A 21673-nucleotide genomic window follows, 5' to 3' on the forward strand; every position below is an offset into this window, starting at 1 on the left:
GGACAATAGAGTATCTATCAGCAAAAAAAACAGAAAAATACCACGTTTTGACCACCGTCCTAAACATATTTAAATATCAAATGTTCTGGTGTTTTGCCCCACCCCTTCTGGTGCCTGGCTGCCCCTGAGAGAGACCCTCGGGTCAAGAAACCCCGTATGTTTGCTTTAGTGAGCAAGCTCTTCTCATTTTATAGTTTTCGTTCTGTGGTTTGATTGTCTATGCATGAGTTTGCAAAATGCAGAAGCAATTGCTTCGTAATTTTATTTACGTGATTATGACCTTTCATTTGCTATGGGATAGAATGACTGTAGTTTTGTTTTGTTAACCCCACCCACCGTATCGAAAGCCTCTATGACGCCATAGAACTCTGTTTCTTCCGTCTGACGCCGTGTGGCGCTACTACAGCGCACTGTTTACGGCACGGAGACAAAGCAACCAAGTTAATTACAACACTGGATCAACCATACGCTTTACTTAACCATTTCACAGCCGAAACTCACTTAAGTAAACCTCAGGACACAAAGGTAAGCGATACTTATGTCTTTAATCGAGTGTTTTAAATTGTCTCAGAAAGACGCATGCATGATTTTGGTTTAGATCCAGTGACCCAGGTAGTTCGACGAGCTTCTCTGTTTTGTGCGACCAGGATCCGGTTCTGCCTCATCAGGTTATGTCCTGTGTGGCCTAACGTAGCCACACCAGTGAGTTGTCACTAAGTCAAATATCATTATTATACGTCTGTAAATGATTCAGTGTAAGGCATTTTAAATCCCCAAGCAGTCGTTTTTACAAGTTAAATGTTAAGTAATTACAAACTAATAAATAGAGTCGCTTAAATCGTTATGGCAGGAGAGAAGTGTTTTCCTGTTGTTTTGTCTGCGAGCTAATGCACTAGCCGCTAGCATGTGTTGCTAGAGCTAGCGCATACATCTCGTCAGGTCGCGAGAGCGTGTGCTGATGAGTAGTAGCTCAAGCAGCACTGTAACTTCCTCACTGGAAACGACTGGCAAACTACACATTTCTTTTTTTTTTTAAACTACATGTACATATAATAATATACAGTCATTGTTACAGTAGGTTGCCCAAATGTACATTTTGGGTTATTCGTTTTATTTATGCCTTAATATCGTGACAACTGACAGAAAATGTAAACGTTATTTATTAGATTCTTTACACTAATTCGAATAGTAGTAGTTTATATAGAAAAAAAATTGGGTTCCTCTTAATCAAGGATTACATGCTCTTTAATCAATGAACACCGTTGCAATTCAAGAAATTAGGTACGTGTGAGTCAGTGGCGTGCAGTGGTGTTCTGAAATGAGGAGGCACATTTTTTTTTTTTTTTTTTTAATTTTTTATGATTCAAATGTAAATTCATTTGCATTACTCTTAACGTTGAAACATCTTCCTTGTTAAATGAACATTACATTACATCAAAAAAGAAACCAAATACAATTCTATTTTGTAATTTTACATTAACAATGTATTGCAATGTTCTATTTATCAAAACCAAGTCAATCTCATCAAGTTAGTGTTTTAAGCATTTCTACATTCATTCCAAAATAATATCTAAAGGCTGTAACAATTTAAACAATATATTTTATTTGTGTACTTTTTAATAGTCAACTTAGGCTATTTTGGATCATCAGTCATGCTCCGTAAACACCGTCTGTCATAGACACAAAGATGTATTTTTAATTTCACCAAGCTGATTGCACTAAAAAACCCCGCAGTCATCATTTGTTCATTCAAACTGACATGCGGAACGTGCACGTAAACAAGAGGCGGGATTTATCACACAAACCAATCATATCCAATCATAACCAATTACATCCAATCATAGCGCGATGGAGACATTGCCTCCTCTCACGTGACTTTCCCCCATTCATTCTCAATTACCCCCCACAAAACTCACCGCACGCTATAGGGGGTCTAATGGTTTTCTATGAGTGGAAAGGGAGGCATGTCTCCTGCTGTAACTTTACCTGCAGGTGTCGCTGTTGGGCAGTGTTCCTGTGACGAGTGACTTGCACTCTTTTTAATGTCATAATTTGTAATATTTGTGTTGTTTTATATGTAATGGATTAATTTCTCATCCTATTTTTATTTTATTTATTTTTTTATTTTTTTTATTTTTTTTGAGGAGGCACTGCCTCCCTTGCCTCCTCGGAGGAAACGCCCCTGGTGTGAATATCACAGAATAGCTTTCTCGGACCTCTGTGTAGTGCACAACTCATTACTGCTGAGGTAAAGTAATTTCCCTTGCGGTGATTTTGAGTTGCTCAATATCGCGATATGCGATATTATTGCCATTTTAAAAATATATACAGTATATATTTTTTGGCTATCCACCTTATTCTTGACTAGCCTACTGCGTTTCGAATTATGGGTTGCACTTCCGGTTTGGGGAACTTCCATTTAAAAAGACTGAAACGAATCGTTTCAAATCATAAGGTTGCCCTGCAAATAAAACTTATCTGTCAGTTTGACTGAATGAGCTGTCAATTTTTCTGTCATGTTTTATTTTCAGACATCATGAGAATAACTTAAGGCTTGGTATTTTAACGTAACGCTATAACAAGAATATCTATTGCAAGAGCTCTTTTCAGTCGCTGCTTTCTATCCTCGTGATTATTTTCTTTTGTCCCTTTGCATACCGCTGTAATAGTATGAAAAAGGACAACATATACTGCACATTTGTGGTCTGGTCTCCCGATATAATTTACGATATATCCCATTAATAATTCACTGGAATGAACGAAGAGTCTCTCGTTTTTCTCCTCAAAGCCTTACGTCTCTTTCCAGGTGTGTTTTCACAGGTAAATACAATTTATTATCTGTAAAAATTATGGAAATCACTTTGAAATAGTATCACGCAATGCTGAAATTCATGAACAATTTTTATTAAGGCAACGTATATCACATAATACAGATATATATCACTATAGTTATATTTAACCCGCCCGTTATTGCTGTGGAAAGAATTGCGCTTTTTCGTGGCCTGTTGAAAGTACCTTGATGATGCTTTTACACTTTTAAATGTCCTTTTAATGTTCATTGGTCGAAGGGTGAGTAGAATAATGTCATCTCGTTGTATCCAAACATATTTTTGCGTTCATTGAGCAAGCCTTTCACTGACTGTTTACAGCTTAACGGAAGTTACACCCATAATTCACGCAAAGTGTCATGGGACATAGGAATGAGGTGGATATAAATAAATGTTACAATGTAGTCAGCAACCACGAAGATTATTATAAAACAAAACAGGTTTTATTAATAACCCAAACAATCTGAATGAACATGCAAGAGAAAAACGCAAACCACACGATGCTTAAACGAGAACTGACCAAGAACATCTGAAACACAGGGCTAAATAAACAGGGGTAGAACAAAGGAAAATAAACTATGTGAAACTAATGCGTAACTATGTAACTATAGAAACAAACAAGGACATAATCATTAACCAGTGAAACCAGTGGGGAAACAGGAGCTAAAGGAAACAGAACAGAATGTCAAAATAAGGGTCCACATAACATAACATAAACCTGATAATGCGCTCGTTGGGGCCCCGATCAGACAGAACGCGTTTTTCAGGTCTGAAAACATGAGGCACACCGCACTGCCTTTTTTGGTTGATTTTAAAAAAAAAAGAGCAGTGCGCTACATTTTTTTTTTATGTTGCTAGGCAACCACTGAATCAGCTGTCCTGTCAGTGTAGTGCGAAAGTTCTTTGGTTTGCTGTTAAACTGTCAAGCGCCGAGTAACCCGCGACAGCCACAAGAAGTTTCTCATCCATCATTCTAAATACCCTAATTATTGTTAATATGTAATACATTATTTCCAGGAGCTCATTGCTTCTACCTTCAATTAAACTGCTAACAGTGATTGTAAATTAAATTGCCTAAATTATTACATTATTAGCTAACTACATTCTCTAAATTGTAACGTTGACATGCATTCTCTGTAAAGCTGCTTTGAAACGATATGTATCGTAAAAAACGCAATACAAATAAATGTGAATTGAATAGAATTGAATCATTGCAGTGTCCAAGCAACTGTAAACTTTCGTCAGCACAACTGAAGACCCATCTCTCCATTCATTCGATTGGACAATGGAAAAAAAAAATGCGAATGACGTCAGGTGCTTTTCTGTTGCTTTTTTTTTTTTATTTCAACTTAAGGCACTCAGAGCACTCCTGCAAAAACGCGAGGTGCAGCAGGCGGCTAAAACGTGAGGCGCCTGGGGCACATAAACAGCGCGCAAAACGCTCACTGCCAATAAAAAACAATTTAAAAAAGGCACCTCTCACTGCAAAAAACAAGTTCTGTCTGATCGGGGCCTAAGAGTGCTGATATTTCCCAATAGTATCCAGCATGAGCACTGCTGGATATGAGTGAGTCATTAAACCATTCATTCAGCTAATACATTTAAAAACACTGATTCATTCATTAATGAATCAAGGTGTTGAAATTATTTTAACTTTGAGCACAGGCTCAAACAACCAGCAATGCATACCCTTAAACGTTGAAAAGATGCTGCAATAAAGCCCGTTTTCTTCTTGAGACATGGCAAACATATATTTTCACGAATATGACTTGACCTGAAGAAGGACAGACGCAGGTAATCACACAACCTCAGTCGATCTTTCTGGGTGTTTTCACACTTGGTCCTTTTCAGGGGTCTGTGTGTGGTTCGCATGATTTTTGGCCCATATGTGAATGCTTCAAACGATCTCGGACCACTTTAAAGCGAACCGAATGGAGACAGTCTCAGGAAGTGGTCGGGGTATGGTTCATGTTCAGCTAATGTTACAGTTCACTTTCAGCTAATGGTACGGTTCGCTAAAAATGTCCATTGTGAACACAAATCAGTCTGGGCCCGCTTCATTTTTCCATTCGCAAATTCCAATGTAGTTTGGTCATCAGATGCCTCCGTACAAATCGGCTTTTCATTATGGCTGCTTCTTCTGGCAGATCTCTGCAAATTATTCATCACAACGTACACTTGTTTATTGTAATTTCATCCGCTTCCAAACTGCGAGACGCATGCCTTGCCAGTTTAAAATGGTTTTACGAGCAGGGGTGGAAACGGGGGGGTAACACGGGGGGGTGGCGTTCTAGTTCAAATTTGTTGTTTTTTTTTGTTTGTTTTTTAGGGAAATGAAGGGATTTCTGTATTTTATTCTCTCAATAGCCTACGAAAACAATACGAATTCAGCATAAAAACATAACGCAATAAAACAGCGTGATTAATCATTAAAAGATCGAGATCTGGATTCAAACACCCATGCGATCTTACTCAGTGCTCGAAGTGGGCCGGTATGCACCGCCACTTCTATATTTTATTCTGTAGCGTACTCTTGCTTTTTCTTGCGTACCAGAACTTCTCACATGTTGCCGGTACTCTAACCCCCACACCGAAACACAGAATCAGGCTATTAACTAATGGTATACATCGGGCGTTCGGAGCTTTTGTAAGCATTAGTGGCGCGCATTCACCAGCATGCTCCAGAGGTGTGATAAGATTTGCATGAGCCATTCCAATGATAAAATGTGAAACCCATTTGAATTCTATTTAGAATGTAGTAAGATGGAGGAAGTCAAACAAGATCTAAAAACAGCCACTAAAAAGACTTAACCTCCTAGAATTTATCATGTTCTAATATATTTATTGTGGTACATTTTAACTAACTTTTAACTAACTAACTAAGAATTTATAATATATAATCTGTTAAAGGAATAGATTTAAAAAAGAAAGAAAAAAGTTAACATCGCCCTAAGCATGCAATGAGGAGCCATCAATGGTCTACCTGTAATTATATCCTTATTGTAATAAATGCTATGGTTAAACAATTACAAGAACTACTTTTTTCATTGGCCAAATACAAGTTAGAATCAAGATCTTAAAAGTATGGACCTTCTTGAATTATTGATTAAACATTGGTTTTGCTCATGTGTAAAATGTGTTCTGCTAATATGACAGGTATGCCCATTAGGAAAAACCTGGCTGTATTCCAAGAAATGATAGGAAATTAACATGTTCAGTATAAGAACATTTTAAGTAAAGATAGTTTAACTTCCCATGGCACTTTGTAAACAAGTGATTGTTAACTATAGGCTGTTTATTGCAGTTGTGTTATCAACCAACTTTGCAGGTGTGGACCATTTTGCAAAAATAAAGCAACAAACAAATAAATAAACCTCAGGAGGGAGCAAACCCAAACTACGCCCTTGCAACAGAGGGAGACAACCAGTCTCCCCATCCCAAATGGAAGCAAACAAAATAGAGTAAATCACCTTTTGAAAGTATCTTGATTAGGGCTGTGCAATTAATCGTATTTTCGATTTCAATTTCGATTTTGGCTTCCAACGATTATGAAAACAAGATAATTGAGATAAAACGATTACTGAACCGCTGCTGCATTCCATTCAGCACACCTTCCTTTCCTTCACAGTGGTGCATTTTTATTCCTCCCTAACCCAAACTTAACATCCAAATCAGAAGGTTGTAAAATGCAGTCTTCTGTTGCTAAACTTCAGGACGTGCTTTATATTAAACATAAACCGTGCTATTAAAAAGCGCATTAAGCTGCGAAACGGACGCTGTTTCCTGGGCGGCCACCTGTGCGTGCTCCGAGGCAGTGCAGAACGCGCATAAGCAAAGGGCTTCAGATACACGCCTAAACAGTCAAATAGCCAACACAAATATATCGAAATGCCGTTTTGGTAAGTATCCTCGTAAATGCAGTCGGTTATGTCTTAAGTGTACACTGAGAAAGTGCGCGTTGCTGCCTTCACGTGCTTTTGGAAATTTGATAATTACCACCTCTGAAGTCGTGATTACGAGCTCATCGCATTCATGTTGCGAAATGAAAGGGTGTTCATGTGCAATTTTTACCTAGGAAACTCGTATTTACCATAATTCCGAGACCTCATTAAAGCAGCATAACAGTAGGCCTATGTTGGGTCCGTGCAGCTCTTAAAGGGACAGCAGCCAACATTAATGATTGCTAAAGTCATTGTTAATCTAACAAGAAAAGACAAAGATAAAATCACTCACGGTTCTTGAATGAATAACTTTTTTAGTTTTAAATAAGAATTAGTCTATATTTAATGTATACAGCAGTTATTTTACATTTGATTACTTTATTCAATTTCTGTTGGGTATTACTTATCTAAATACCACTGAAAAAATTAAAGCTCTGTTCATTTCATTTGTATTTTTGTTCTGTTGTATTTTTTGTCTGCTTTGTTTGCAGTTAGTTTCTTTGTTCTTTTTTAATTGTTGACTGTTTATTGTCTACTGTAGCTGTTTTGGGGACTTTTTACTTACATTAATTAACCTAGTATTAGTTTTTGCTGAAGTATTGATAATTGTGAAATTTCACTGACATTTAAAATTACTCATATCATGAAATAAGACTTTGATCAGATCACCCACCAATAATCGTGTTAAATAATCGTGATTTCAATATTGACCAAAATAATCGTGATTATGATTTTTGCCATAATTGAGCAGCCCTAATCTTGATGCTTCAAATAAAGATTGCATCAATTACATTGTTACACCAGTAGGTGGCGACAAGTGACTGTTAAAAATGTATTTGTCATTAAAAAGATTTGTTCAAAAACGTTGATTCATCTAGTAATGAAACAAGTGACATCTTTAGAATTGAGTCATTGAATCATTTATTCAAACTGATTTTTATTTATTTATTTTTTTTTAGAAATAATAATTCATTCAAATTAATTGTTTTTGTAAAGAGACTGCAGCAACTAACATTATGTCAGAACCTTTTTAGTTTTTTAGTTGTCTATTCAGAATAATGGGAGAATTGTGAACACTATTTAAAAAAAAAATGTGATTCTCAATTTCCAGAATCTTGCAGCTCATTGAGTAAAAACAGCTTCATAACCTCATCTGATGAAACGGGTTGTGGGAGGGAGAACAACTCATTATAGGCTACTCTTAAAAACCCTGGTAGACCTTCGGGCAGGCAGAATTTAACTAGCCCTAATAAAAGACCTTTTTTTTTTATGTAGATAATTGGACAGGAGTCGAAATATCAATCAAATACAAATGTGCATTTGGTTCTAACTGCACAGAAATTTCTATGAATTTCTATTCTGACCTGTCTTTTTTTGGCTAAGTAGAACTGAAATACTGGTGTAAATCCATGGGCCTCTTAACATTTTCACACACAAGTATCATCGAATTTCACAATTTTCTCCACTGCGCATACAGTCTCTATCACTTACAACAAAAAATTAAGTAAGAGCGAGACACTTTTACAGGTGGTGGCAGAACCAACTGCTTTTAAATGAACATTTATTTAAAGTGAAAGTTTTTCTTTGGCAAAATTACATTTCCTTAATAGTCTAAACACAATCTTAAATTGTCACTGTTCCCGTCATTGCAATTTCCTAAACACACACAAGACACTAAATATGTTGAACCCAAGCTAAGGCTGGTATAGGCTTTATTAGTTTACCATCTCATACACACAGTGCTTCACAGAGTTGCACAGCCGTTACCGTCCTTTTTCAGGGACAGTGTGAACGTAAAGAGAACTGGGTCCTTTTTCACTTGGTTCACCTCATGGTCCACTTAAAGGTGTCTGAGTTCAGTTCTTTTAAAGGGGACCTACAATGCCCCTTTTACAAGATGTAATATAAGTCTCTGGTATCCCCAGAATTTGTCTGAAGTTTCAGCTCAAAATATCCCACAGATCATTTATTAACTTGTCAAATTTGCCCCTATTTGGGTGTGAGCAAAAACATGCAGTTTTTGTGTATGTCCCTTTAACCCTCAGGGGTCTGAGGGTTTTTGGGGCCCTGGAGAAGTTTTGACATGCCCTGATATTTGTGCTTTTTTCAGTTGCTTAACATATTAATGGCAAAAGTATTCAGCACGAACTAGGCTACCATAATATGCGAGCATATGTATGTACATGTTTGTATTTTTGAGAGAATAACGTTTATGCATGGTTATTGAAAAAACAAATTTAAGTCACTGAAATAAGGCCACAAAACACATACTGAATATGTGTCCACAAGACTTCTGTGTACTGAATGTAGAAGCCTAGAATTTTTGCTTCAAAATGATGTGAAAATCATCCTGCCTACTCATTCACATTAAACAACACTGTAAAAAAATCTGTTAAATTTACAGTAAAAAAGGGCAGCTGTGGTTGCAATAAATTTAAGTTTTACAGATTTAACTTAAATTGACAGTAAAATACTGTATTTCATTAACTGATATAATGTTAATTTACCACACTATTGAAGAACTAATATCTGTTTTGTACCTTTATAATACACACTGACAACCATCAAACACAATGGTGATGAGTCACATGATGAATCAAAGTTTATCACAAGCAGCTTTTTCACCAGCTGAGAAGGTTAATACTAATATATATAGAAGGCGCACGTGTCATTCACACAAACACTAAACACCATCATGGTAACACACATGAAATTAAAAAATGCAATAAACATTAATTTAACATGTAACATAAAACTCTAATTTACATAACTGATTAGAAAAAAATATTTTAAAAAAACTAAGAAGAAACAGTTATTTCAACGAAAATACAATTCAAGTACTTGTTCTTTTTCACTTCCAAAAAACTGTAAATTTAACGGCATTTTACTGTAAAGTTACATTAAATTAGATCTATTACAGTTATTCCTCATATACAGTATGGAAACTTTGTTACCCAGTTAAGTTTTTCACCGTAGCATTTTTACAGTCTTTTACTGTTAAAATCACGACCATTTTTTTTACAATGAAAATATTGATTTAAATTTTGTGAGACATGTTTTGTTTATAAAGGCAGTACGCATGGAGGCATGAATAATCCTGAATAATGCTGTGATTCACACCTGAGGAGACAATGACCTGCATAATGAGCCTTTTTAATCAGATATGTGAGAGGAGACCAAGAACGAGGACAAAGTAGTTTATTTTGTAGTTTATTTAGAATATAGTTAACTATATAAATGAGAGTCAGACACATTTTGAGTACACAGTTATATCTGGAAATAAATTAGGGCTGCACTATTATGACAAAAATCATACACCGCATTCCAAATTATTATGCAAGTGACATATCAGTAAGATTTCAGTACAATAAACATTCAGATTTCAGTTTTTCTAAGAAAACGTTTGTTTGTTTATTTATCCATGTCTTTTTAGATAACTGGTATCAATCTCAGACAAAATAATTTGCCAGGTCTATGGAAACCCTACTTAGAGGTTGTTCCACATTATTAAGCAATTCACAGTTCTCATGCAATATGGGGAGGAAGAAAGATCTTTCTGAAGATGAAAAGCATGAAATGGTCCAATGTTGTGCAAAAGGCATGAAAACAACTAATATTGTTTGAAAACTGAATGGAGATTATCAAATTATCATAAAATTTGTGAGTGATTTAGAGCACAGCAGAACTCAGTCAGATAAAGGCTTATTAATGAAAGTTCCTGTCAAAAAAATTAATTGTATTAAAAGGGCAGCTATAAAAAAAAGCCAGCGTTGAGCAGCAAACAGGTATTTGAAGCTGCTGGGGTCTCTGGAGTCTAAAGAAGTTCTCCATGCAGGCTGGCAGTTGTGCGTAAAGATGCATTTTAGCCACCACAAACCAAACCTCACAAAGAGAAACATTTACAGTGGGTGTAGAAATACATTTTCAAACAGTTTTATTGCTGTTTTTTGCAGCATGGGATAGTGCATAGTGCATTGTATTTCAGAAGTCAAGTCACCTTTATTTATATAGCGCTTTTTACAATGCAGATTGTCAAAGCAGCTTTACAGTAAAAACTGGTATATAATTTTGGCTGCACAGCAGCTCTTAAAGAAAATGGTGTCAATGTAGGCAGATGCAAAGCACTGTTGCTTTGCATCTGCCTACATTGTATGAAATGTCAAGTGTCCCCAACTAAGCAAGCCAAAGGTGACAGCGGCAAGGAACCCAAACTCTTAACAGGTGACATCAGGTGGCAAACAGGTGGCAAATAGGTGTTAAAATGGAGAAAAAAACCTTGGGAGAAACCAGGCTTAGGTCGGGGGGCCAGTTCTCCTCTGGCAAACAGTCTTTTGTTACAATTCAGGTAGCTATCATAAGCCCGATAGGATCTCAACATTCAAAGTATATTTATTCCAGTTCAATCCAGTTGAGGATCGTATTCATCACGTCGGTATGGACGGTTTGTTGAGGAACTATCTATATAGAAGGCACTATCCTCCTTTTTATATACCATAGTTGAAACTGGCCAGTTATGAAGTCTATTTTTGCTGCGCTGCTGACGCTCAATTAAAGGGAAAGCACACTTTTGATGGACAAAATAAATATAATTTCACACAAAAAGTGCTCAAAATGCACAGAATAAGCATGTCTAATGTGTTTTAACAAGAATTTGAGTGTGACAGAAAAGAAAATTAAGAATCAAAAATATTTATTGAAGATTTACCCATTTGAAACTTGTTTTTAATTATTCAGTTTTGGTTAAAGTATGGTGTATTATAAAAAACTAAAGTAAACTAGCCAGAAAATATGAGATATAAACAATCTTTTAGTTATTACACAGACAGATATATAGGCTGCAGCATACCCAAATCAAACCCAAGTTTGCTGACTTTTTTAGCCGAGTTTGCTGTCCTGTAAACATGTGCAAGCAGCAGATGATGTAAAACACTTACCTCACTTAAAAGCTTACCTCATTCGTGTGCAGCAATGGATGACACGAGGCTTTTATTTTTATTATTTTTTTTAAGTTTATATGTGAATGTTGTACATCTCCCCATATTAACAAACTTTCAAGACTATCAAGTTTATAAATGACCAACTTATAAAAACAAATTTATAGCTGTCTTTGTAAAGAAATGCTCACTTTATATGTAGCTTTGAGCCGCTGCTGCGATGCTGTACAAACACTTCCAGTGTGAATACTCCAGCGTCTCTGCAGCTGCAGTGACGATGTAGTTACACTCACAGGCTGCTCACGCGCCGCTCAAGCTTGCAGTGTGAAATGGGCATAACGTTCCCCTGGGGCCTGAAGTGACGTAAACTGCGATTGTTGTTGTTACTTTTATTTTTATTTAGCTTAACAGAAATATATAATCATGTTTCGATTGGTCTGCTCAAATTCACCCTGGATTTTCTCCTTAGCGTACAGTTCAGAGGTCCATCTATCACTGTTTTCCATGTTTGTAGAGTTAGTTTGTGGAGTAAATATATAGTCTGTGTACACAGCTTTTTAAAAATGGCGGGTGCTGGTGTTTCACGTGCGTTCTACTTATCAAGCGTACGCCTAACGTCACTGGTAGCTGCATTTATGCTGGTTTAGACCTTTTACATTCTGAAGTAGTCGTGATTCGCCTCTCACAATGTGACATGCTCATACCACACCTCTTAAACGCAGAATAATGTAAGTGGATGTTTTTCCTTGTAATCGCGCCTTTGAACAATTACAAAATCATGGCAATCGTAATCGCGATTAGAAATTCAGTTTAATTGTGCAGCCCTAAAATAAATCCTGTTCAAAGATATGTGAACATCACATACCTGGCATTTCCAAGGTGTCTGGTGTTTCTATCCACTGGAGGGAAGAAAAAAAAAAAAACTTTCCTGCTTCCAGTCAGTGATCTCAGTATCATATGCATGCAGTCCAATGTGGGCCAATATCTGTTCACTATGATTCTCAAATCTGTGAGATAAAAGAAAAAAACCTTCTGTGACCACACTGATAACAGGATCATATCAGCTATTGTATTAACGTTAATATAATGTCCACTTTTAACAGAAAACATAATTTTTGTGATCTCATGCATGCACGTATTGCACATCATGTAAAGAGAATTTTGTATAGGCCCATTATATTTTAAATTACAGTACCGGTCAAAAGATTGGACACATTACTATTTTGAATGTTTTTGAAAGAAGTCTCATGCTCATCAAGCCTGCATTTATTTGATCAAAAATACAGAAAAAAACAGCAATACTGTGAAATATTATTAATGTTCAATACAGGCCAAAGAAATCGTCTAAACCAGTGGTTCCCAAACCTGTCCTGGAGGACCCCCAGCTCTGCACATTTTGTATGTCTCCCTCATATATCACACCTGATTCAACTCGTGTGCTCATTAGTAGAGACAGCAAGACCTGAAATGGGCGTTTCAGAAATAATGAGACATAAAATGTGCAGGGCTGGAGGTCCTCCAGTACAGGTTTGAGAACCACTGGTCTAAACATTCATATTACCTCTATGACATTTTATGTACTATATTTGTTATATTATAGAGCCTAAAGGCTGATTTATACTTCTGTGTCGAGTGTACGCCGTAGCTACAGCGTAGGCTGTTTGTACCATGTGTAGCCTACGATGTAGCCTGACGTGCACCTCTTCAAAAATGTAACAACGCGTCAATTCTACGCGGACCGCAAGCGCTGTGATTGGTCTGCTAGAACCCCTCCCTCAGGTCAAAAAACTGGCGCGGAGCACTCGGAGAAGAGCGAGCGTTTTCAACTTCCATAGGAATGAAAGACGCTGTTTCAGGGGACACATGCAGTCATGCTGCAACAAAAGTCGTTACCTATTTGCCATTTCTATTTGTAAGCTTCTCTGACAACGTACATGACAAGCTGCTTCTTCTTCGGTTTTTGAAAACAGACACATAGCCTACGACACAGAGGCTCCGGCGTAGGTCCGACACAGAAGTATAAATCAGCCTTAAATGTTACTGTGCTGTTTAATACATTGCCAACACATTTTCAGTATTTATTACTTATTTTAGTCAATTTCACTCATCTCAGTATAGCAATATAGTTTGGGAATAGCCAATATGGCATGTTTACTGATGTGTCTGCCCTGTTCATTCACACAGAGACACACAAAACTTGCAGGATTCATATTTTAAACAGTCTTTTTGCGGTTTAATATTCTCAGACACTATATCGCGATTATAATGAAGAACTTAAGAATAAAAAAATAAAAAAAACTTACCATTCACAATCATCGGCTTGATCAAGTTGATCCTCGAAATCAAATTGAAAGTCATGCTCTTTCTCTGAGGTAAATTATTCCAGAATTATTCCTCACTGCATCTCAAAACGATTTACATGAATCTGTCTAAGCTTGATGGCACTTTTTCGAGCTGATGTGGGCGTTCACTCTGTTGCATGTATCGCCTTATAATTTGCCTTTGAATGAACAATCACATTTAAAAATAAACACTTTTCAGCATACCATACAAATAACCTGTAGCCCATCTGAATTAGGCTATTCATCTCATAGTGAAAACCATGTAGCCTATCTAAATTTAATCAACAGTAGAATTGAAATCTTATTGTAGTTTTGAAATCTGGGCACCATCTTACAATTTATAATCACGTACAGGGGAGGTTCGGTCCCATCAACGAGGCACGCAAACATGGCAGTCACGCGGCTCTTAGACTAAGAGCTTTTCTTTGCCTGTTAGCATTTTTAAGACTGTCTTTTTGCGCTCGTGATTTTCTAACATTACACTTTGACACCGTGTTTCCTTGCATACTTGTTTTACATGTATTTGGCACCACCTATTGTTGCGGGTGTATTATTGACGTAAAAGTCTACCCTGAATATAAGACAAACCCTTTTTTTCAGATGTATTCCTAAGAAAAAAAACATTGTTATATTCGAAACAATACGGTATTTGCACACTGTCTGACATGCGCAGCTTTCTCACACGTCGCGCGCGAGTTCTTTCACGTCCTCTTGCACTTGAATGCTTAAATTTGCAAGGTGTGAAAACGCATCCAATTGATTAACTTTTGTGACCATGCAACACTGGCCTAATTGGGACAGTGACAGTTCCTTCAGCTGTCTGAAATATCTTTCACGCTGAAAGGTGCATGTGTATCCGCCACGTTAAGCAATAAGCACTGAATGAATGACAAGGCTCCCCGCTGTAAGATTGTGCAAGGTAAATAAGAGGCTGGCATCTAGTGGAGAAGACTAGTAATAAGATTAACATCATTCAGACATTATGTTCAGTGTTTGCAGAAATAAATGCGTAAAGATTGATTCTTGGCTTAAAGCTTACACTGTTCTTCTCCCTGTTCTCCCTTCTCCTTCACTTTCATGTCTTTTGAGAGAAATGTATGAATTTACTTGTTGTAAATCCGACAGGCTCTGACTGCATGGTAACGCGTATAACCCCTAAACTTAGCGATCACCTATGATCATTATAAACTTATTTCAAAACACAAAATACATTTACTTGCATATATTTGAGAATCTGAATATCAGATATTTTACAAACTAGTTTACAAGTTTATGAATATTTTGAGAACTGACATGTCAGTCATACAGCCATAGCATACAGTGACATGACTACGAAGTGTCACGTGGCGCGTGATATGTCGCCATAGAAATAGGAATGTAATACTTTCTGAAGTAATGGTCACATTAAAAACATTCTTCTATAATTTCTTCATTCTATAATTTATCAATGTATGCTAAAAAGAACATAAAATAATATAGGCCTACAAGAAAACAATTTTATCCATCCTGTCTTTTAAATCCTTTCACTGATGGTTTCTTATTTTTATTTAATATTTGTATATATTATATTTGTTATATTTTCATTAAATATTATTATTATTATTATTATTATTATTATTATTATTGTTATATTTTATTTTCCCCTTGATGTCATGTACCTCTTTGCCCATTTAACATTCTGTATTGTCTAAGTACCAAAAATGATAATTGCAAATACTGTAAATGCCCAACAAACATGCCAATAAAGCTTTGACTCTATGGCTATTTCTGTCGACCTGTCAGTAGGTGACGATAAATGAGTGTCTGCTGTACATGTTATTAGCAAAGTTGTTGACAACTGATTCATTAAAAACACAGAATCATTTACAGTGAAACAGTGGAAATAGTCATAGAGTTGTCTGGCATTTACAGTATTTACAAAACATATATGGCACTTTAAATATTAAAATAGATTGTGACATTAATTGGGTAAAAAGAAACATGAAATTATGGGGAAAATAAATGTATAAATTTACTTTAGTAATTAATACTGAGACTAATTTGGACAAAGAGCACTAATGACTTGTTTAAGTCTTAAAAGCTTGAAGTTGAGGACTTGCAACTAGACTTGGACTTGCCTGTCTTGACTCAGGACTTGACTCGAGACTTGCAAAGGCACAAGACTTACTAGTGACCGGCAAAACATTGACTAATCATTATCATACTCACAGGAATTAATACTATATGGCTCATTCATGTATGATTTATCATTTTGACTGATCCTAAATATTTATGCACTAATAGTAATGCTGGCCATGAATAGTATGTTTTGAACTATTCATTTTTTCTTTTTCTTTTTTGTAGCATGTTTTATCACACATGCAGTTGCGATAAGCTGAGTACTGTAACTGTATTTTTAGTTATCTTGGTTTACTGTATTTTTAGTTATCTTAATGTTTTTCTATCTCTTATCTAATTTTGCAGATTCTACAAATGAACACAAGTGATTTACACTATCCTAAATGGAGGTCAATATGTCTGTTGCATCTGGGCTCAGATATAACATGTTAAAGTAAACATCTGGATGGAAGAAAGAGCCACACCCATGACACTTGAACACTTAAAAAGCTGCTTTGAATAGAGAAAGTTTTCTTTCACTGCAGAAATTCTTTCTGCAATAATGGACGGAGAGGACAGCCTCTCACAAAAGACTGAGGATGCAAGCCACGAGCATAATGGCTCCAAAGATAACAAGAGAATAGAGGCCAAAGGAACCTGTTTAAAAATCGAAGGGAAAGATGGTTATGTGTTCAAATCATACAGAATTACTCCTCAAGAGATATTGGAAGCAGAACCCCATACCTCTCCCTCTGAGACACTGGCAAAAGATTCTTCTTTGGTGTCTTTGTCATTTGAGGGCGCAGAGGAAGATGGATCTTCTGAGGTCGATGGGCATTCAACAGAGGATTCAGCAGCAGAAATTTGTGAAAAGCATGACTCTCAAACATCTCCAGCTATTTCAAATAAGAGCCAGAATATTGAAATTAATAATTCAGAAATTGAAACAAGTGTATGTATCAAAGCAGAACCAAATGAAACGGGTGAAATCACTCAGGATGATGAAAAGTTATCATTTGATGGGGCCTTTGGCCCCTTTGCCACTAGAGGTTACGACGATGATTATGGTAACTTGTTCAGTGGGTACTCAAGTACTCTTTATGATGTTGCAATGGATGCTGTCACACAAAGCCTTCTATCATCCATAAGAAGTCCTCTTAACCCTAGAAAGAAATCTCCTGCTTGGAACCATTTTTTCATATCACCACGTGATAGTACCAAAGCAATCTGTATGTACTGTATGAAAGAGTTCAGCAGGGGTAAAAATGAGAAAGACCTCAGTACTAGTTGTTTAATGAGGCATGTGCGAAGGGCTCATCCCACTGTTCTTCTGCAAGATGGTGATTCATTAAATAATTTGTCCAATTCTTCATCTTTAATACCTCCCAATATATCACCAAACAATGGAGACTTGTCTGTAAGCATCAAGCAACCAACAGATAACCATACTCCACTGTCCTCCTTTCTAGCTGAGGCCACAGATATAGTGTCCAAAGACTCTTTACAAAAGGTCAAACCAAAAGCAGAAAAGAGTGTCAAAAGTGACTCTAGTGCGGTTCCTTCCCCACATTCCTTTAACAACCATAATGACGATGCCACAGACTTGTTGACTGATAGCCCTGGATCAGCCCCTAAAAGCTCAAGTTCTCGGCGGCGCTCAGCAGTTTGGAAACACTTTTATTTATCACCTGCTGACAGCTCAAAAGCAGTGTGTATTCACTGCATGAATGAGTTCAGTCGTGGCAAAAATGGGAAAGACTTGGGGACAAGCTGCCTTATTCGCCACATGTGGCGGGCCCATCGAGACATAGTCATTGAAGAAAACGGACAGGGCTCAAGCATTCCTCCTCCTTATACCACTCCACCAACATTGTTGTCGCGTACACAGGACTCCACAGAGGTCAAAAAGGATTTCCTCTGTATCTCACATCGCCCTGATACCATATCAGATGAAGTGCCCAATGATGACAGTGAGCACATGATTCTTGAAGATGAGGCAAACGATGCTACATATCAATCTGGACAAGAGTCCTCACTTGATGCATCCTTTAGACTAAAAGGGGAAAATACACCTCTGTCATCCTCTCCAGAGGAACAAACTGAGGGGCACAGTGCATCCCAAGATCAGAGTTCAGTTTTTCAACAAAACAAAAAAATAATGAAACGGGTGAAATCAGAAGTATGGCATCATTTCATTGTCTCTCCTGTTGACCAGCTCAAAGCTTTGTGTCGATATTGCCCCTGTGTCATAAGCCGTGGTAAACGAGGCGACTTTGGCACAAGCTGTTTAATGAGACATTTAATGCGACGGCATCCTGATGTTCTCAAAACCCAAAAAAGCACAAGTGACAAAGTTTCCTCACCTCAGTCACCTCATTCTACTCCTGCTGCAGAGGACGACATGACGACAAATGCGACGGACAGCCCTGCTGTTGAGAACAAACCCCATACCCTGCCTGTTTTCAGCAAAAAGACTTCAAAGCTATGGAATCACTTTTCTATTTCCTCTGCGGACCCAACAAAGGTGGTCTGTTTGCACTGTAGCCGCACAATTAGCAGGGGCAAAAAGACAACCAATTTAGGCACTAGTTGCTTATTTAGGCACATGCAGAGATTTCATGGACATGTGCTTGAAAATAATAGTCATATCTCAGGTGATGTGTCATCTGCTGAAATTCAAGTAAAGCAGGAGCTCATGGACATTTCTGCTTATGAGGAGAATGCAGAAAAGTTCAGTGAATGCCACCCAGCTGCCAAAAAAATTACCAAACTTATTGCAGAAATGCTTGCACTGGATCTTCAGCCATCAACTGTAGTGGAAAATCTTGGCCTGAACCGGTTACTGGAATACCTCCAACCACAGTATTCTCTACCTTCCTCATCCTACTTTACCAGCACTGCAATCCCAGAAATGTATGAGAGTGTGAAAGAAGTAGTTCTGACCCACCTAAAAGAGGCTGAAGGTGGAATTATCCATTTCACAACAAGTGTTTGGGTGAGCAGCCAAACTCAAGAGTACTTAATTCTTACAGCCCACTGGGTAACATTTGAGTCTCAAGTTCTGCCTCAGGGTCAAGATTTCCACTGCTCGGCCCTCCTTGGTGTCTCCTCAATTGACTGTGACTACAATATGCTGAACATACAAAAGCAGCTTGAATATCTTTGGGACACCTGGATTGGTTCCTCAGGCCTTAAAATTGGATTTACTGTAACAGATAATCAAACTATTGGAAGCATATTAGAGAGCAGTGACCACACCACCATGCAGTGTTTTGGTCATAACATAGATCTCATTGTTAACGAAGCCATTAAAAGTCAGAGGATGGTTCAGAACTTACTTAGTATTGCTCGAAAAATCTGTGAAAGGGTGCATCGTTCTGCTAAAGCAAAGGAGAAGTTGGCAGAGCTGCAAAAAGCTTATCAGTTACCTGAAAACCAGCTGGTTCAGGATGTTCCCTCTAAGTGGAAAACATCATACTTTATGCTTGAGCGATTAGTAGAGCAAAAGAAAGCCATTGATGAGATGTCAATAGAGTGTAATTTCAGGGAACTGATAAGCTGTGACCAGTGGGAAGTCATGCAGTCGGTCTGCAATGCTCTTAAGCCTTTTGAGGTAGCCTGCAGGGAGATGAGCAATCGCACTGCAACACTAGGTCAGGTCATTCCACTCATTCACATACTCAACCGAAAGATAGATATGCTTTTTGATGAGACAATGGGTATTGATAATATGCTCAAGTCTTTAAAGGAGGCAATGGTGACTAGAATGTCTCCTACACTTCATGACCCCAAGTACATATGGGCAACCATGTTGGACCCGAGGTATAAGACCTCCCTCTTTACTGAGGAAGAAGCAGAGCAGTGTAAGCATGACCTCATACAAGAGCTTGAGGTGTCTACATCTAACTCTGTGGAGACTAAGCCACCACTGTCAAACGGATGTAGTGAAATACCAGCTTCATCAAACAGCTTGGCCTCAAACAAAGAGAACCTCTGGGCTCTTATGGATGACATTAGACAAAAAATCAAGCAAGAGGAGAGACCAAAATCATTGGAGCTTGCTGTGCTTGAGTATTTGGAGGAAGACATTCTTGACCAGAGTTGTGATCCTCTGGATTATTGGAACCTGAAGAAGTTACTGTGGCCTGACCTTGCCAAAGTAGCTGTACGCTATGTGGGTTGTCCACCCAGCATTGTACCAGCAGACACACTTTTTAGCACATCAAGTGTCAACTGTGCTCTGAATCAGTCCCGACCATTGCTAGAAAATCTTGAAGGACTTCTATTTTTAAAGGTCAACCTTCCTTTGATATATTTTCAGTACTGATTACTATGTATTTATATTTGCAAGGCTGTTTCTTAAGACTCTGATGAACCTCAACCTAGGACCACTCGACTAACTTTTCTGAGAAGGCCTAATTGACCACAATTCATTTTATTGCGGTTCATATTCAATACGCAGAGCATCTGAATGATATTTAACTGAATAAAAGACTGCTTTGAGTACTACTGTTGAGTACACTTGATAACTGGAGTCTTATTCCTGGTGAAAAGTGTTTTCAGGGAGGGAGGGTTATCTAGTTATAGGGGTAGTTATTGTTTGTTGCTGTACTTTGATTCTTTTTATTTTATAAAATTTATCTTTGTCTTCTCTCTCCTTGTGCCTTATACAAACTACTTCAGGTCAACATGCTGTAAATATTAATTGATGTGCAAAGCAAGTCGTAGTCTTCTGATTTTAATGATTTTATAAAATTGAAACTACATGCTGAATACTGTTTTTATATAAATACATGGCCCAAAATAAATGCTGTGACTGAGAGATGTTTTAAATGTATTTTATTTAATTCTTTTATTGTGATTTTTGTGGCTCATGGTACTGTTAGAATTTTTTTTTTGTTTTGTTTTGTTTTTTAATATATATATTTTTTGCTGATGATTTTGTTTGTATTTGTTTAAAAAAAAAAAATGTACATAATGCTGTACTTTCAGGTTGAAATCTATTTGAAAATTTGTCTCAAGCACAAATCTTTTTTTTTTTATATATAAATCTAAAGGGTTAAATTATGGGACATCAAGGAAATGTACTGTACATTTTATAAATAATTTCCAAAATATAATTTGATAGAGGAAAAATTCAAACTGGAATTTTTTTTTTTTTTTTTTTTTTTTTTTTTTTTTGTGGTAATTTGTAAATAAAACGTTACATTTGAAACCATGTTGTTTTTAAATTTCTGGTTATGTGATTATTTTTTTCCCCCCTTGTAATTGTCACCAGATGCATATATTTTTCCAAATCTGGATGATCTATTCTAATTCAAACTGCAAACAAATTTGGGAATGTAATAAGAGTAGTTGTACTTTCAAAAAAAAAAAAAGTTTATTTTTTGACCTTTGTTGGAGAGGACAGTCTGAGTGGCAAATCTGTATGACTTTCATTTTTCTTGAAACATTAAAGAAAATATTTTTTTGTCTATTCAATTAAAGTAATTGGTCTCTAAAATGGTTTTGTTTCTAACATTCTTATTTTT

The 21673-nt window shown here is 36.9% G+C and overlaps 1 protein-coding gene across 1 annotated transcript; it reads left to right on the top strand.

Moving 5' to 3' along the window:
• Window positions 1–158: 158 nt before the first annotated feature.
• Window positions 159–21645, top strand: zbed4 (zinc finger, BED-type containing 4). Its single transcript, XM_051890133.1, has 2 exons — window positions 159–525; window positions 16509–21645. The coding sequence occupies exon 2, from the start codon at window positions 16705–16707 to the stop codon at window positions 20467–20469; it is 3765 nt and encodes a 1254-aa protein (XP_051746093.1). The 5' UTR covers window positions 159–525; window positions 16509–16704; the 3' UTR covers window positions 20470–21645.
• The last annotated feature ends 28 nt before the right edge of the window (window positions 21646–21673 follow it).

The sequence above is a fragment of the Ctenopharyngodon idella genome, chromosome 4 (genome assembly GCF_019924925.1).
Source record: "Ctenopharyngodon idella isolate HZGC_01 chromosome 4, HZGC01, whole genome shotgun sequence".
Taxonomy (NCBI): Eukaryota; Metazoa; Chordata; class Actinopteri; order Cypriniformes; family Xenocyprididae; genus Ctenopharyngodon; species Ctenopharyngodon idella.